The sequence below is a fragment of the Tyto alba genome, unplaced genomic scaffold (genome assembly GCF_018691265.1).
Source record: "Tyto alba isolate M040663 unplaced genomic scaffold, T.alba_DEE_v4.0 Super-Scaffold_42, whole genome shotgun sequence".
In the NCBI taxonomy this organism is placed as follows: Eukaryota; Metazoa; Chordata; class Aves; order Strigiformes; family Tytonidae; genus Tyto; species Tyto alba.
Genome location: NW_024881318.1, coordinates 13,321,780 through 13,340,509, shown reverse-complemented (window position 1 = coordinate 13,340,509; position 18,730 = coordinate 13,321,780). Strand labels below are relative to the sequence as shown.

Sequence of the window (18,730 nt, the reverse complement as noted above, 5' to 3'; positions counted from 1 at the left end):
TGCCACAAGGAACAGGGAAGCATGGAATGGAAACAAAGCCACAGGAAGCAAAGTGACTTCTAGACTGCCCCACAGCAGACATCCATTTTCACACACTAGGGATGCCAGTTTAAGAGCTATTTGCCAATGTATTTTATAATCTGTTTTCTGAGAGAGACTAAACAGTTTATTTTATATTCCATGGATGTTTTAATGCATGTTTAAGAGCCAGTAAGCACCTTAAAAGCCTTTGCTGGCAAAAAAATAAAATGTGTCTGATTGCTGAATTTTTTTGGGGAGGAGGTCTCCTTGGTTTCTTTTTGACAACTTGATGAACATCAAAGAAGGTGATTACATGTCAGTGGGTGCAAGACCACAAGTCAAGTATAACAAGAAATACCTTGCTGTTCAAATTCAGACTCTCTCTTAACACTGCATAAGTGGCCTGTTGCTAACACTTGGGTTGACCCTAAGTGATAAGACCAGCCAGTCTATTTTTGCACACTGTAAATGCAAAGAAGCATATGCAATGTCAGTTCAGACCATAACAAAATCTTGCTTCTCCTTGGGGTGGGTTCAGCTACAGAGGTACACAGCAGCACAGGGTGGTCTCCACTGCTCATACAAGGGTTTTCCCTGAGCCACAAAGCAAAGACATGGAAATCTGGAACTAAACACCTCCAACAGCATACCTGGTAACCATGTTTAAAATAACAATCTCAAAACTGTTGGTCACTTTCTCTCACCACCCAGGACTATGCGTGGGACTGATACCAGGTTAACAGGGTGCTGTTCCCTGTCCTATCAACAACTTCCTGCATGTCCGTGCACATGTCACACAGATCAGTGCTTTTAAGGAATACTACACTTCCAAGTGTCCTGTTTGTCATATTCAAGACCTCATTTTCAGAGAAGCTGAGAATGTAATTCTTCCATTCCCTTCAGTCTGATGCAGGGATGTTGGCTTATGTCTTTCCATAATTTTACATCTTCCCAAAATGATGTGGAGCTCAACTGTGTGTAACACATTTCCAGCCTGAAAGGAAGGATGTTATGGAAGCACAGAGCATATATAAGTATTATTATTTACAAAGCTACATTGGGAACACAAAGATGCAGACATACCTAATTATTTTAAGACTGAACATTGAAACACGTTTCTTATTAATGCACACAAATATAGAAGAACCTAAAGATGCTTCTAATTAAGCCTCAGATCAAGCCAAACAATTCATCTGAAAGGACACAGCCTTTATCTCTGATGGTCAACTGGACTTTGACATATTTGCACTCAGGAATATGGGTGATTTCTTTCAAAGAAAAAGAAAAAGACATCAGGTGGCTGGAGATTGAACTGGAGGTTGAAGTCACCCAGATAAAGAGTGAAATAAAGCAAGAAACTGATGTCAGAGAAGAAGGCAGATACAAGACAGGTACAGAAGAAGGGCAGGCATCCACAACTTGTAAGGGAAAAGAAGAAGAAAAAAAGAAGAATTGATCATAAAGCACTTGAAGAACACAGTCATGAAAGCAGAGGAGGGGCTGGAAGTGACATGCAGTAAAAGGCAAGGACCTCATAGTGTTCAGGGACCTATCTCAGCTTTGAGAACATTATCAGGAAGAAAATTTTCAAAAGGAAAGCAGTCAGCAATGAAAAACCTAGGAGAGCAGAATAAAGCAATATATAGGAAATAGAGGAATGAAAAGCAGAGGAACAGGTGAAAGGAGCATAGAGCTGGAGGAGAATTAGCCATGAAAGAGACAAATACAGAAACCTGGGGAAGTGATGCTCAGCAGAAAAACCAGCCTCAGCAGCAAGTAGCGGGCTTGCTTCCTGCCTCCCTACTAATACTGGCATAGAGGAAGAACATGTATGAGGGAGAAGTACAGAAGCTTACTCACATATTTTCGAAGGAGATTTTCTTGTCAAGAACTGGGATCTAGACCTTCACTCATCAATTAATTTTCTAATGGCCATCAGGGCTCAGTAAATACCAATCATCAGGCCATGATTAGGCAGTGAGTAGTGCAAAGGACTGCCAGGACTCCCAGAGCCACTGAGATGTGGGCTATATTTTGAGTCAGGAGAAATGAGGCAAAAGACTCTGGACTCCAGAGCCAGCTAGTCAACCACACAATTACTCCACTGCAAGAATATTCTAGTAGATAAAAGGACATGAAACAGCAATCAGATTTCACAAGGTCAAGGAAAATCTAGGAAAGGAGATACAGGATAAGTTAAAATTGTCTTTTAAGTTATTGTAACAAAAATTATGTGAGAAGCCAAAAATCCTAAGAGTTTGCACAGTTTATGATGTTTCAAGAGCTTTAAAACAAAATTCATGCCTTTACAACACATTATTTTTTTCACATAACATATGAATCAAAGGCTCTCCATTTCAGAATATTTGAGATAGCAGCTACTGAAAATGCTTGAAAATATTTATGTAGAAATTCTAAAAATAAAAGAAATTGAAATTCAGAGCAAGCGTTTCATCTCATGTTTAGTTTGTATCATTGTTATTATTAATAGGTTTTACAATTTTAGTATGAACATCTTCATCTGGACTGGATGTGGGTTTTGGGTCTGAATTTGTGCCCTTTGCAAACCTTATAAAGCTCTTTGTAACTTGATAATTACCAGTACTTCTTAGTAGAAGACTAGGAATGCCACAGTGATGCTCTGTCTTACTCTTGCCTACAGTAAAGCCTGCAAGCCCTCCTACCATGCGTGCAGAAACACCCAAATAGCTCCCAAAGACCTCAGAGGCCATGAAGAACCATGTCAATACTTCTGGATTTTGTGCTCCAACCCGCAGTTGCAAAAGCAGGGAGATGTGATCGGGCTCTGCAAAATCAGTTCGCACTCAGCGGGCTTTATTAGCTCAGGCCTGAGAAGTTGCATAGGTCTGCACAGAGTCTATACAGCTGTGGTGTGGATAAACCACAGACAAGATGGAACACCCTTGGGTAACTAGATGGGGATCAGATGATCAGCAAGGGTTGCTATTCCCCTGTTGAAAGAGTGCCTGCAGTCCAGACAGGACATCACAGATCGATGGTGATTGCCCAGCAATCTCAGCTACCACCTCATAGCTCTGGACCATCACCTTGGTCCCTGTTTTTCCTTCCGCTTTCCTTGATCCTTTATGGCTTTCTGGTGCATGTTCTGGACTGAGGAAGCAGGCTGCTAGTTCTCAGTCACTTCAGGGCCACCTATGCTAACCCTCTTCCCCCCACCTCAAAGATCAAATATGTTGGGATTGACTTAAATTTGTCATGAAAAGTGGTTTATCAGCCAGGTCATCTTCTGCTTTTAAATCAAACACTTTGATAGCCCAGTAGTAGATGAGGTCCAGGAATGGATCTGACTGAGTCCTTCATCCTGCGAGAGGGAAGCAGGCAGACATGCCCATGCAGAGCCGGAAGACAGACAGTGAGTTCTCACAGACACATCCACCCACACCGCTGCTCCCAGAGTTGGCTTAGGGCCACAAAGGTTAGCAGATGACCTCGCTTCATTATCTGAACTGAGAGAAGACTAAATGGTAAACCAGAAGGAAAGTGATAAAGGTTACAGCTAGGTATAATGGAAAGAACTTTTAAAAACTTTTTAAAAACAGGGATTTCAACCTGTCTGCTCGGCACCCCTGAAAGATTCTCTGACAGACTGGGGACACCCCAAGTGCACTAAAACCTGCCCTGGAAAGGAAGTGTCATATGCTGTAACAGTGATGAAATGCATGACAATGATGTCTCAGGAATTTGTAGTCTCGCAGGGTTGCAACAATAGAGTGACACAGGGTGGGGTGCTGCAGCTTTGGGACATGCTGGTTTGCCTAAATATGGTGTGTAGAGGTGCCACAGAACACACAAGGCGTCACTGGCAGCATGACGACGTGCCTCAGTGCACGGGCGGAGCAAAGCAACATGATGTAACCAGGCGGTAAGCGGTGCCGAGAGGGGCTGTGCCGAGCCCCGGTGTCTCGCCCAGCCCCGCAGGGTTACAGATCTGTGGGACGCCCTAGGGGGAAGCAAGCTGGGCTGCGCATGGTGATGTAACAGGTGGTGGCTCTGGGATGGGTGACGTCATTGTGGGCCAGGTCTCACACCCGTGACACTGTGGCACCCACTCTGAGCAGGAGCTGAGGGTGGCAGAGCCAGAGTGGGGCCGCAAAGCGACGTTCCCTCGTGTGGACAGCCACCTCCCGCTGCACGAGGCACTGCAGTGACGCCACTCGGGGGGCGGGGGTGGGGGGGGGTGTTGACGTCACGGCCCCGGTGGTGACGCCACCACGGCGCTGTCACACGGGAGGGGCGGCGCCGTCCTGCAACGATGCCCGCACAGGACAGGCCCTTACCTGCCGGTGCCTGTCGCCCGCCTTGGCTGGCATGGCGGCGGCCGCCGCGGCTCTCCGCCACCAGCCGCGCCTCACCGCAGCCCCGCGGCCAACCGCCGGCCGGAAGTTGATTGCTGTAACCATGGCAACGCGCCGGAAGCAGCCGAGCGGCCAATCCCCTTGGCTAGTGTCCGTCCTCCCCCCACCCCTTTGAAGTGACCGCGCTCCCCCCCCCCCCCCCCCCCCCGAAGGAGGGAATGGTACATCCCCGCGGCGGGGAGCCGAGCATCCGGGCTCCCGGCTCACTGACAGTGGCCCCGCCTCCCCGCCGCGAATCGGCAAATCAGGGGCGGGGCGGCGGCCGGCGGACCCGGAAGCGGCGCGGCTGAGTCACCCAGGCGGCGAGCGGCGGCGGCGATGAGGCAGCAGCTGCCGGCGTCGTCCCCCGGCGCCTGAGGAGCCTCCCCGCGCCCTCCTTGCCTCCTTCCCTCCCGCCCCGTCGCGCCCCAGCCCCGCCGCCACCATGATGGAGGAGATAGATCGGTTCCAGGTGCCCGCCGTGCGCGCCGAGATGCAGCCGCTGGTGAGGGGCGGGCGGGCGGGGCCGCGCTGTCCCCCGGGAGCCGCCCGCCGCCTCACCGGGGGGGGGATCCGGGGCGGGGGCGAAGCGGTGTGTGTGTGCGTGGGGGGGGGGGGGTGGGGGGTGCTGAGGTCGGGCCGCGGCCGTTATGTAACGACCCTTCCGTGCCGCCATCCCCGCCGGGGCCGTGCCCACCGGCGGCTGCTGTGTCATCTCGGGGCGCCCCTGGCCACGGCTGCCCGCCCGACCCTTCCGCCCCGTCCCCCTCCTCATCCTCCCCCGGACGCTGTCGGTAGCAACGGCAGAAGCCGCCGGCGGGGAGGGCGGGGGCGGGCGGGGCGGCTGCGGATCCGTTCCTGGAGACCTCCGTGGAAACGTCGCTTTTCCGAGCGCGGCGGCGGCGGCGGCCCGGAGCATCCCGGCCTGGCTGGCACATGGGGCGGGTGTTCCCCGCCGCCTCGGCCGGTGGGTCCCAGCGCCGGGCACGGGGGTGCCCCGGGAAGGGGTGGGAAGCGGCGTTGAGACCGGGGCGGGGGGGGGGCCGGCCGGGGACGGGTGTTGGCGGTGAGGACTGGCGGGGTTTTAGCTGGCTTTGACAAAATACGCGAGATCTGGGGGTAGAATTAGGCAGTGTTTTGGCATAGCCTGGTCTGGGAGCTGCGGGGAGCGGGCGTCCCCAGGGACGGGGTGGCTGCACGGGGTGGGTGTGAAACGCGTCTGGTGTGAAGCTCAAGGACCTTTTCCGTGGATGGTTTTACAGCTGTTTGCTCTCGGTGCAAAGCTGCTGTTAGGTGGTCATTGTGTGAAAAGTCCAGGTGTTCTGCAAAGAAACATCTCTGTCAAATTAGTTTTGCTCACATCAAATTATTTACATTAAAAAAAGCAACCTGTGAGTGTTTGATTCCTCCCACTCCTCCCATGACAGGGCATGTGGTTTTCGTATCAGGATGTTTTTTCACTTCACAGACACAATTATACTCAATTAATGATCTCTGAAGAGATTGACATAATGGTTACACTGCTACATGGGACCCTGGGGAATATTTGCAGAGAAGGAAGTATGCCAGCTTGTGTGACTTTGAAGCTGTGTAAATGGGCAGGTAGAGTGGTCCCAGGCTTTTGGCGGCTTCTGAAATGACACTTAGGAAGGAAGACCAGATGGCTGGCAGCCATGGGAGGTGCTAGATCATCACCAAGTAGTCCAGGACTTCTTATGAGCATGTAGCTGCTTTGCTTTGATGCAATAGGCTTGCTTGTTCTATGTGTTATGCTCCAGCTGTATGCTTCAGAACGCTTTGATGTGTTTATCCATTTCTGTTTTACATCTGGCAGAGGTTCTCTTGTCTGTTCCTCTCCCCTTACTCCTGTCTGCTTCACTATCTGCTTGAAGGTGTGTTGTTATGCGTAACCTGGGACCTGTTGAAATACAGTTCACCTTGGCATTACAGTGAAAGCTGGATAATGGGCTGACTCACTCAAGATGTTTATTCCCTTTGGTACCTGCAGTAAGAAAATTCCATCTCGTTACCTGATTATGTGAGACATGGATCTGATGTGTTTGGAGAGGTGGAAAGAACTTTAATGAAATACTTGCACAGGTCTTTTTGACAGCAGGTGAGGATAGGTTATTGGCAGGTTCATGTTAGCACTGAAGATACTACTGAGATTTCTATTATATCACACTGTACATTCGTTAGAGTTGATGTACCAATCCTCAGTTTCTTGTTGGAGCTAGTGTTTGTAAACAATTGACAATACAATAATTGCTTTGCAAACAAAAAGACTCATTCCGAAGGTCTACAAACTCAAATTACCCCTCAGGTGTAAGAAAAAACACTTTTCTTATGGTGGGACTGTTGACAAATTGCAAAAACATTTTTCACTTGTTTAGTGTTGTTTTTTGGTTCTTTAGCTTCTAACCTTTGTGGTGGGGAAGAAAACAGTCCATACAGGCTGATGTGTACTTGTTGCATGCCCTACTTGTTGTGTGTGTTTTCATTAGGGGCAACAGATGTGACAAGGCTGGCCCTCTTTATTCATGTTGTTGAGGGCAGTGGGCATAGTAATGAGATTAGCAAGTTTTGAAAGCTATTGGCAGACAAAAATATACTCCAAAGTATTTTCTAGAAGCCCCATGATAATAGTGGATGAGTGGAATTGGCACATGCATGCACGTTTGCATGGACATGGAGTAAGCAGAACCTGGTCCAACCCTGCTGTCTCAGGATAGGATGGTATATTGTGCAGCAGTGATAGTAAGCTTAGGAAGCAGGTTTCCTTCCCTTCTTCAGCAGCCAAAAATTTGGAAATTTTCACAAAGAGCTCTAACACTTGCATTAAAAGAATACTCTGAACTTGTGCTTCAGGGTTTCAGATGATTTTTAACTAATGGAGTTCATAGTGAAACTTTGTGTGTGTGAGGGGCTGTTGCTGTGACTGGGTGTGTAAGATTCTCCTGCATGCCTGGGCGTGCTGGCATCGGGCTTGGAACTGGGACAGAACAAATCTGGTATGGCATTTTCAGTGGTTTCCTCTGTTTTGTAGCTCCTGGTCTGCATCTTGCAGTTCAGAAGCTGGCTGGGGTTTATGATACTAATTTGCTTGCATAACACCGTTCTGTCCAATACTTCTGCTTTGTTCTATTACAGTTGCCATTTGTCCCTCCCCTCTCCCTCCCATCCTATACTTTAAAGTACAGAATAACCTTAGCATCTTCGGACTTTCTGTTTCTTCTTCCCAGTGTAAAAACTTTCAGTTCCACATGGTCTCAGGGAGAGCTGAGACTGGCAGTCTTTTCCACATCCAAAAGATGGGTAGAAGTTTGTTTTCTGAGTGGAACCTAAGAGTCATTGTGAACTGCCACTGAAGCTGTAAAAAAAATAAAATGTTTTGAAATGTGATCCCCTGTTGAAAGCAAATAGAGAAGAGAAGGTCCCTTGCTTGATTTGAAGTTCATACTCTATATGAAATATTTTTTCGTCATGTTCAGGCTAGAGGGTGTCCTAGGAGAGCAGTGTTCCCCCTGAATTTGGCCAGTATCTGGCAGTATGAGAAGAATCCTGAAGTGAGGTTTGTGAAGCTAGCCTTTGCTCGAAATCCTTAAAAGCTTTGTGTTGTTGACCAGCACGCACGCTTCTGAATGTCTTGTTCATCTGTGTAGATAACGTGTCATCTTAGCTTTTGATGTCTTTATGCTGAACTCTAGGATAACTGCCAGTGATCTGCCTAGAAACTATCTGACAGACAGGCCTGCTCATCTGCTGATGTTCAAAATTAAGAGATAGCTATGGCTATCTAATTAAGAGATAGGTTAAATGCTGAAGGGAAGCCATTCTGAAAGTGTAATCTGAAGCCTTTCTGATCCTCTCAGCAGCCAAAACTGCCTCTGATACTGGCAGTGTTGTTCAGCTCTCTGTCAGGGGTGATGGTACACTAATGTCTGGTTTCCAATGAGTGTGTATCCTGACAATAACTAGTGTTGTGTGTACTGAGCAGGGACACAGAACCTGACACATCCCTGGCTCTTTGGAAGTGTAACTTCTTTAAAGCTCAAATGTGTCTGGTTGGGGAACCATCTCTCTTTGACAGCCTTATCCAGCCAAGGGCTGCATTGGCATCTCAATGAAAGGCTAAGGGCAGCACCTAACTATTACAGACTGGACCTGTGTGGAGTACTGCTTGCTCTGACAAGGCCTACCAGGATATCTGGTTGCTGCAAGTTTCTCTCTGCTAATAACAAGTCAGATAAGGGTTGTGTTGCAAAGCTGAGAAGCATTTGGTCTGCAGGCTGCACATTGGCCAGCTCTGTCATATGGGACCTCCTACCCTTTGCATCGGATGCCATGATGTGAAGTTAGGAAGGGTGGTGAATTATTTCATCCTCTCTCCAGCCTGTTTGGATAAGCACTGCAGAGTCAATCAAGCTGTCTTGACTCTGCTTGGCTTCTACAACTGTGTTATGGGAACTGCTATGTGCTAATGCAGACCCAAGGAAAGGCTCAGCACAGGACTTAATGAGAGGGAGTTGCTGTGGGCAGATGGACAGGATGACATGCAGACTCTGGTTAAACGTTGGCAGGTTGTAAGATGTGAAACACTGAGACCCAGTGTTTCACATCTTTGCAAGACACGTTACTCTGCATATTTTGATATTGTGGCACAAATCTGTACATATTTATCACTGAAGGGAAGAAAGGCTGCTAACCAGCACTTGGTCACATTCACATGGCACCTTTCCATGAAAATGGGACGGACTATTCTGATCCCCATTTTCTGTCTTGGATACTGATGGCTTTTGGCTTCCATCCTAAAAATGCCTGCCTCTTCAAATTAAGATAAACTAATTTACAAGGGGTTTTGTTTACTTCTAATGATTAGTATCATGTCTTCCCTATCAATATGATGCAAGCTCAACTGCGGAAACTCTGTTCTGCTTAGTTTCTATCTGATCTTTTTGGCTTGTCACAATCCTTCACTCACAAAAAGGGCTTTCTTCATTAGCTGCTGGGTAATGGGTTCATTTTGGATAAAGTAAATTCCCAGCATTGCAGGGATGCATGGTGTGATGAGGCCTGAAATTCATTATTTCTGGGCCACTTACACTTGATAGGTAGCTATTTTGACTGATGAAGTTGGTATTTCATGTGTTAACTTCCAACTAGGCAATTTTTCCCAGTTTGTTGGTGGTGGTGCATTGTTGTGATGATTAATGCTGTTTCTTTTCTATGTTTTTTTGTCAGGAAGGTTTATTAACATGTAATTCTTGTTACAGAGGTAGATATTAAAGGGAGAGAGAGATGAAGGGACACTTGCACAGTGAAGATACTGCAGAGAAAAAGAATTAAAATACTCTTTGGAATAGAAATGGGGAAGCCTGTAATTATAGATAGACCTATCTTTTCAGCACTGGACCCTCACTACATGCTCTGCCTGTGATTTACAAGTCTGTGTTTTGTGGTGTTAGCTGAACCCTTGCAAAATCCTTACCGTTTTTGTTGAAATGAAATGTAGTGAGCATGATGCAGTGGCGTTGTATCTTGAATTCTTCTGGTACATGAAAACCTCCTGAGCCTGTATCTCTAGCATACACCAAGTGCTGGCTGGCGTATGATGTCAAACTGACAGATTACAGTGTTGGATCACATGTTTCTCCCATACGCTAACATAGGCAGTTTCTGTTCTTAGAACAAAAATGGAAGTAGAGTAAAAGTGCTCTTGCCCACATGGCATCAGTCCAGCTTTTCCTAAGGAAAAGCACCTGTCAAAGTGCAGCAGCTTCAGAGGAGCTTTGACACAAAGTCCTGAGTCCTTGGCTTGCTTTCTGGAAGTGGCAGCTGGAATGTGGTATTTCAGTTTGCCAGTTATTGGCCCAAGTGAAAAATGGGAGCTCTTTCCAGAGAAATTAGGCTGGTGCTTATATCTCATTCTGAATCATTGTGGCCAGGCTGGTTCCTTGCAGATGTTTTTTGGGCTGTGGGACCTCGGGCTGGTAACTCTAGTTGTGATGACGACAGCCAACCTAAGGATATTGCTTAGCTGCATCCTGCAGTGATGCTGTTGGCTTTTTAGCTGGTCCTGGAGGTATAAAATTTCCAGAAACTTTGCAGATACAGAAGATGCATTTCTCTTCAGCTTTTTTTGAACGTTAGAAGAGAAAAACAGAAAAGAAAAAATGAGATTGTCTACTGAATACTTAGTTTTCAAAAAATTAACTATAATTTTAGTCTGTGAATGGTATGAGTGCTCAGTATGAGTGCTCATAAATCTGCATTCTTTGTTTTTGGAAAATATTGACTATCTCATCCTAGGAAAGCTGTGCTGTGTGTTGAGATATCTTTGTTTTGTCTGATGCATCCCTAAAATGGGGAAAAACCTAAAAATAGGAAACCAAAGGTAGCTAAGAAGCAAAAAGAAAGGTTATATCTGTAGGACTTAGAAATAGAATGTTAATATAACATTAGGTCTCTAATGCAGATACACAGAAAGCTCTTTTTTCTAGATGGAAAAAAATTCTAAAATGAAAATGTCATCCCTATGTGTATTCATTGTAATGTAGCTCAGGGGTTGCACAGCTATGTGTTTTGTAAATACTTACAGTACGTGAGATTTGTATTGTTGCAGTACTATGGGTTCTGAAAAAGAACTATTTCAGGTAGTGCTGCTTTTAGTTATACAGCCTGTTTTGATGCACTATGGTGTCATCTACAGCAGGAATCTAAAGATTACTTTCCAGAATACTTCAGTTCATTGGGGTTCTGTCATGTGCCTTCCCTGTCCCATATCAGGCCTTTGGTACAAAGGTACAGGAGCATTTTTATGACTACCCCAGACCAGGTTGAAACCAGCAGCGATCCAGCACGGTCTCCCAAATGGCTGTGGTGAGGGATGCAGCTGCTGTAGCTAGAGGATGACCTGTTAGGACACAGGAGTGTGTTCTGGCTGGCACTGCCTCTTCAGACACACTCTTTCCTTTTCTCCATTTCTTTGTACAAACTCTTCACTATGGTTGTTCTGTCAATCATATTTTGAAAACTCTTCTTAAGTGAAGAAAGGTGTTTAAAAAGGGGCACTGAACTCTCAAGAATTAAACCTTTACAGCCCCCTTTTGGGATTGTTCCATAACTCCCAAAAGCTCATTCTCTGTAGCTTGGTATTGATATCTACTCCAATTTCTGCTGCTGGTGTAACTCTATACTCTCTCTTCCAGTAGGTAGTGGCAGGTCCATAAAGAGTCAGACAAAATGAGCAAAGTGCCAGGGTGAGAGAGGAGAACAATGGATGCCTTGAATTCTGCAAGCCTTCATTCAAGAAAAGCTTGGGGAGCCGGGGGGGGAGGTATGTGGTCTCCCTGGAGTTACGTCTTCCTTGCTGTGAAATTGAAGACTGAACTTGGTAAGAACAGAGGAGGAGACCCCCATCACTGGTTTTATCTATGGGGAAGGGGGCTAAGAGTGGGGCTGGCTAACGGCAGGACTTGAGTCATGGTGGTGTGCCTGTTTTTTTCCAGACGTTTTGAGACCTTGGCTATAGTAGTTGTCATTCAGCTTTTACACAGATCTATTATCTGTCACTTTCCACAGACAGTCTGTAGAAATGTGTCAATGCTTCCTCCTCACACTTGCACATACCATGCATCTTCAGTGAAGTTGTGTGCCATTTTGAATACAAGATCCCTCTGGGGTTATTCTGTATCCGTCACTATAAAATTGACATTGTAGTGAAGCAGCCACTTGCAACTAGTAAATCCATCAGTTCCAGCCTGAACCCTGTGTAGTCTCCCTGACCATTATTCTTTCTGACATTTAAAGTGTAATTTTGTGCAACGGATTGGTGTCCATTTTGTAGTATGCAACAGAAATCAAGCATTTGCTTCACTGGTTTGAGCATAGTGAGTTAGAGTGAATGAAATTGTAGGTGTAAATTCATTTTGAAAAGTATCTGCTAGGGATTGTGCTCAGCTTTTGGACACATCCATGACGGATTCACAGGATAGCAAGGTTTACCACTTTGGCAAACTTCTTTGCAAAGAAATGCTCTCTTAAATATATGCTGAGTACACTGGCTGCATCCCAGGTGCTTTTACTAGATGAGCTGCAGGATCATCTTAGTTGTTAACTGAGAAAAGTTTGTTGTTTTCAATAGTAAAGATGAAGGTAGCACACACTGCTTTTGTTGAGATGACCGTTTGTTCTCTAAAGATGGGTAAGATCTTATTTCCTATACAGAATGGAAAAAGGAGAGTATTATTTGTTATGTCTTAAAAAGCTATTCCAGCTGTACTGGCAAGCTGTCTAGTGGAGATGCAGCTTCTGCTGGTGAACAAGTTATTTTGCTAGAACATATTTAAATCTTTCCTGAGCTTTGTAAGTTCTACTTCATAACCGAGGCTTTATTACAGCTGTTGACAAGTTGTCAGTCTGGAGTTATTGGAGAAAACATCAACCAAACTGTAGTAGAAGTGAGGCTATCAAACAACTATCCACCAAGTAACTCCTGTGACCCAGCACCATGTGCCTGCCAGAGCACGTTGTTTACTCTGTGTGCAGTGCTGAAGCAGGTAGCGCTAACCTCATCACCGGTCTGCAGTCTCTTTCCCCACACACTTCCCAAAGCTTGCTTCCAGAATAGACTCTGTTAGAGCTCTTCCATTTAGCTTCTGTTTCTTTCAGTGTCCACGACATGAATCATTCCTCCTTGGGCCTGGTACAGTGTCTTGACACATGTTTGACACTGTTTTTCTCAGTTTCTTTTCAGTGTCCTTCCTGAACGAAGATCCATCAATATAAGCAGTTGACCTTTTGGGTTCTGCAGCATTCAGTCTAATAAACCCTGTAGACAGTCTCTTTTCCTAAGCCAAACTCAGCAGCGGTTTTCTAATGATCATAATTTCTCTCTGTTGTGTGTTTTACTTATTGCATGGGAATGTAGGTTAGTGTTTTAGTACACCCATATTCACATAAACTGTTTACTTAGGTTATGTCCCATTTCAGGTTTTTGTTTGTATGTGGCCTAAGGTGAAAATAAATTTTGGTTCCTTTCTCAATATCAGAGGTGCTTATTCTGACATAATTATTCTTTCCTCCCCTGCCCCACAGTGAATTTGGGGTGTGGTGGTGTCCATTCACTAAGTTTGTCACAGGCATTGGAAGAGCTTTTGAGCTGGGATGAGCGGGCCTGCTTAGGTAGTGGCCTCTCCTGCTTCTTGCTTTCAGACAGATCTCTTACGGTTGCCCAGTAGTAGATCTGTTTTCCTAGCAGACCTAACTATCTTTAGCTTCCTTAAATGTGATTATTTTTGTGCTTTCATCAGTTTTTCACTTCATTCCTATGCATAATTGTCTTAAGGTACCGTGTTTTTTTGTGTTTCTGTGTGCACCTCTGTGGTGGTATTCTCAGACTTAAGGTACTGTGGCACCCTTTTTTCACCCAAAGTGAAAAAGTACTCCAGTTCTTGCAGAAGGGCACACTGGCAGCATATTTCAGTATTTAAAGGGAATTGTTGGTTAGACCCAAGTTTGTAAAATCAGAAGAGATTAATTTATGCTTGCCTAAGGTCTTTTGTTAGTATTGCTTAAATCATGTCCCCAGACAGTGAACTGTGTTGGTTTGGCTCTTTGGCTGAATGTACCAGCTTTACAGCAGACCAATGATAGGACAAGGGAAGCAGATGAGACTTCCCATGTTTTGAGCCAAGCTAGTTCTAGGAAAGCAACTTCTTAGAGCATGTCAGAGCATGCAGATCTAATATTTGTTAGAGATGAGGAGATAAGGGCGTCCAAATCCACTCTTGCTCAGCCTCCCAGTTCTGTTGAATTGCTGGTTGAGTTCCTAACTGAAATGATTATTGCTCTGTGGTGGTGTGAGATGTTCTTTAAGGTCACCATATGTTTTTTAAAAAATATATTGTATCTATATGTCACTGAGAGAAGTACCAGAGTCCAGTAAAACCAGTCTGATCCTCAGGGTGTTCTTGATATTGAGAGACTGTCAAACAAACAAAATGCACAGGAACCATGGTGGTGATGCTCATTTATTCAGAAAATGTTTGAATTCTGTATGGGTAGAGCAGTACTGTAAGTCAAATCCTAGTGTTTGTGGCCATGGTCACAGAGATCTCTGACTATAAAGGCTTTCACCTGCAGTGGTTAATGCAGTAGAGGAAAGGACTTACTATTTTAATACTCATGGGGTTTATCCTCACTGGTAGTGACTCAAGTGTGGGGCTTAATTTGTAATCTGAAACTTGTTTTGTGGTGAGTTGTTGCAAGTAGCTTGAGGTGTAGTAAAAGACAATTCCAAAATTTCTGAAGTCTGCAGAACCTGAACATCCAAGGAGCTGTCTGAGTGGACTGGCCTTTGGAGAAATGGAAGAGGGAGGGAGAGGTCTGCATTGCATGGTGTGCATATTGTTAATTGAAAAGAAAACACAAATAGGAATGTTCCTGGGCAGAGATGGCACTGTAAACCATTTGTCTTTCAGGATCTTGTGACTGACGCTTCTAGAAGCAGTGTGCTCCTTTGTATGAAAGCATGATTTTTCTTCCCAACCATATGCATGTGATGCAAATGGAAAACTACATTGTCTGTGACAGCCAGAGCAGATCCTCCAGTTGAAAACCACATAGAGGCAGACATTCTGCAGGCACCGCTTTGTCAGTTGAGGCCTGGAAAGGGGCAATTGCACTGATGCAACAAAACTTTAGTGAAGGCTCACTCTTCCAGACTTGGCTTGTATAGTTTGGAGCAGGGAGTCTCGGGTGTGTAGAGAAACGTGCAGTGGTCCTGTGTATGTACAGGGACCAGCTCTGTAAGCATGGCCTCCCCTCTGCAGCAACACTTAAAGTCCTGTGCTTCTGTGGGACAGATTTGTTCCAGTGGCAAAATAGATTTAGAATAAGTACAGCCTGTGTCATCAAAATGCCGTAGTGTCTTTTTAGTTGTAGCATTGAGTCCTAGTGATTGCAAATGTGGATTTATTTTGAAAGTGTGAGGAATGCACAATACCTGAATCTTGGTTCTCATAGCATCTAGCTGTGGAATACATGTACAGTAAGAGAAAACCAAGCATGACATCCCTTGAGATAAGCTTGGCGGGTATGTGAACAGTATGGGGGTGGGAATGTATAACAGGGCTTTCACAGGATCCATGTAATATGAAAGCAACAGGAAAAGTTTTTTTTTTTTTTTTTAAGTTTAGGGATCTTAAACTTCAAAGAACCTTGCAGCAGAATTGTGCTGTAGTCCAGGTAAAGACCTATCTGTTCCTCTCTCCTACTACAAACCTCTTCTGGGTCTGTGGGTCTGTTGAGATCTCTAATCTTAATTTCCCTTTATATAAGAAAAGAAAAAATGTGAATAGCAGTCCTGAGAATAGTTATAGGAACAGCACATTCACAGGCTTTGAGGATGGAAGTCACAGCCCACTGGAGCATGTAAAAGCTGCAGTTCACATTGGGTTGTTGGCACTTGATAAGCCTAGGAGAAACTGCTAGCTAGTGATTCCATTTCTGTAAATGTGTGTGTGTCAAAAGTTGGATTTAGATTCCAGTTTTGATCACTGTGCTAGGATTAAGTGAATGGGTATGGTAAAGGAGTTAGAGTAAATCCAAGTGTTCTTAAAAACATGTGACACATCTGTAATGAAGTTTAACTGGTAGGAGGAGTTGCAGCTTCAGGATGTTGATGCAAAGCCTGAAGATATAGTCTAGAATTCTGTAAAGCACTAGCAATTCCTCTGCTGCTCTAATGGAATATAAGGTCATACTGCTTCCTGTCTTCATCTGTTCCACCAGAGCAAAACTGTTGGGTGGATGTACTTCAGATAGCATATCACAGAAGCACTTCTTTGTGAAAAGACTTTCTTGTACCTCTTGCAAAAATTAGGGCAAAGTGATTGTGAAAATACCTGAGATGATCCATGCTGTACATGTAAGAATTAGTATAAAGAGATTATCTGGTTATGGGAGAATGCTTCATTTGGATTGTGTAGCTACATAGAATTTATAATCCATGCTTTCTGCAGAAAAAAAATTTCCTTGTGCTGCAGTGGGAAATGTCAGATACGGAACCTTAGACTTAATAAAAGCTTGTATTTGAAACATTGAATTCTTAAAGATTAATTTGGGGGGGAATCTCTGAATTTGAGGGGGAAAATTTTCTTCAGATAGAGACCAACCCAGCTGAAAAATTTTGTCCCATGAGGTTAACTGGTAGCACACATTAAACTTAGAGGTGCTTCTCTGCTGACTTTCAGAGGTGTGAAGTTCGTGGTGCTTGCTGCTTGGTTTGTGGCCATGAGTTGTGCTTGATTAGACAAAGGGAGATGCATCAATTAGGTGCACACTTAACCTCTTTTCACTGACTGGGACCCCAGTTGTTCGGTCTGGATATGAGATGGAGAAAGTGTGTGTGTGTTGCCAAGACACCAGCCCTGTTTTCAACTCTGATCTGAAAACTAGTAGTCCATGATATAGACTCTAACAGTGCCAAAGTTTTCCCTTACTTGTCCAAATAAATAACCCTTGAAACAATATTTAGTACTGTGTGCCTACATAGTGGTGATGATTTGAGGAGCTGGTGGCTACTATCCCTAGCACCTGGCTGGAGAGACAAGGTGCTTTTACTGGCATAAACGCATAAGTGTTTGATGCTGGTTTACTTAATTTCCTCATCTGATTTATGATTCTGTAATTCTGTGTTATGAGCAAGAAATTTTACTCTCTTTTTGTAAACTGTAGCAGTTTGACAGTAGCTCTGATGCTGAATGACCATTGATAATTCTGTAAAAAGTAGAAAAGAATCAAAGTTAAATCTTCAGACTTCTCAAAGTCCACATCTATCTGTGAGGTTATTCTAGTATTGCAGATTCACTTGATGGCACAAGGTCCTGACAACTCTTGCAAATCTTAATTGGTTTGAAGATCAAACACTTCATTTTTGGTTTCTGACTTGTCTTTTGTGCAAGGTTAGTCAGAATTAAAGGAACGCGTTATGAGATTTTTTTTTAATAGATATGTAGGAACTCAAAACCAAGTCCTCATGCATTTCTGTTGACTCCTCCTTTCCATGTCAGTTAATTTTGGGTTTTTGAGAAATTTTCAAATGGCCACTGAAATCTGGCTTGCTATATTAATTAATAATTGGGAGAAAACTAGATATTTTTACCACAGGTATCCTCCATTGGTATGACAGTTGGTAGATATTGTGGAAGAACCTGCAGGGAGACTTTGCATAAGTTCAAAGCTCATTAACATCACAGGGAATTACCAGCAGTCGGTTGCAACTGTGATAACGTTTTCATGCTGACACAGAGAGACAGGAAGCATGGTTGAGTCAGACCTATTAAATCCTGCTCCAAGCTTGACCTTCTCAAGTATAGCAGACACTTGCTGAGATTTTATTCCCTTGATATTGCAAACTTGTTCTCTTGGTTTAGCAGTGCTGAAGAACTTGCTCTTAATAGTCTGAAGCTGTAATTCTATCTGTGATCTTAATTCTTAAACATGACAAATCCTTTAATTTTTCAAGGTTGAAGTCAGTTCATCCTTTTTATTATGCAAAGATAGAAGTGCTCCTCCTTGGTCATGACTAAGACATGGGACTTAATTCTGTTTATTGCCAATGATGATAAAAAGCCCCTCAGCTTACCTGGTAAATCATACCAAATTTAATGGGGAACACTTTCAAATGAATGTTTTAATAATTGTAGTAGTCCTTATTCTGCTTTTTCTTTTGGATTAACTAACGCGATGTGTCTAAATAGGACTTTTTCATGGACATACGCCTGCTCTTCAAAGACAGGGCTGCTTCTTTGACAGGTTTTAGTACTACACATCCTGTATTGTAGTGAATAGTGAATGCCATTATGGATCTATCCTTGCCACCAGCATCCTCTCAAACTTCAAAAGTGTTACACATGTGGAAATACCATCCTTTACTTAGTCTGCTGACAGCAGTATCAGTTGCCATTTTGTATTGCTGGCTCAGGTTTTTCAAAAGGTAGCTATTTTCTTTCCCTGGATTTCCAGGTAAGTTTTGCTGTATTTGTCAGCATGACCTTCAGTTAATACCTCAAGTGCCTGCCTAAAGCCAAAATCTATTGTAAGCAAATGCTATCTGAACTTGAGTTTCACTCTGGATTAATTGGTGCAAGCAGTGCTTGGGTGGTGAGCTTGTATAGCACTGTTAACCAGAGCTACTTTGTTAGTTTTCAGTAAGGTCCTGCAAATATGTGCTTCAGCCAAGTCCTTTGTGCATCTGTTACCATTTGGAAGAGGGGATTGCACTGTGGTCACTTGAAGTGCTGGTGGGATGAACAGCCCCATTCACAGGG

The 18,730-nt window shown here is 44.4% G+C and overlaps 2 protein-coding genes across 7 annotated transcripts in view; one reads left to right on the top strand and one right to left on the bottom strand.

The window, feature by feature from the left end:
• The window catches only part of DNAI1 (dynein axonemal intermediate chain 1), a 166,696-nt gene extending 162,264 nt beyond the window's left edge, over window positions 1-4,432 (bottom strand). For all 4 annotated transcript variants that reach the window (XM_042804823.1, XM_042804826.1, XM_042804825.1 and 1 more), the window contains exon 1: window positions 4,341-4,432. In XM_042804823.1, the coding sequence (XP_042660757.1) occupies window positions 4,341-4,373 (33 nt within the window). In that variant the 5' untranslated portion in view covers window positions 4,374-4,432. The remainder of the gene's footprint in view (window positions 1-4,340) is intronic.
• Window positions 4,433-4,661: 229 nt separating this feature from the next.
• Window positions 4,662-18,730, top strand: part of FAM219A (family with sequence similarity 219 member A) — a 103,089-nt gene continuing 89,020 nt past the window's right edge. For 2 of the 3 annotated variants that reach the window (XM_042804447.1, XM_042804446.1), the window contains exon 1: window positions 4,662-4,902. In XM_042804447.1, coding sequence (XP_042660381.1) covers window positions 4,843-4,902 — 60 coding nt within the window. In that variant the 5' untranslated portion in view covers window positions 4,662-4,842. The remainder of the gene's footprint in view (window positions 4,903-18,730) is intronic. The other variant, XM_042804449.1, reaches the window with a different exon arrangement.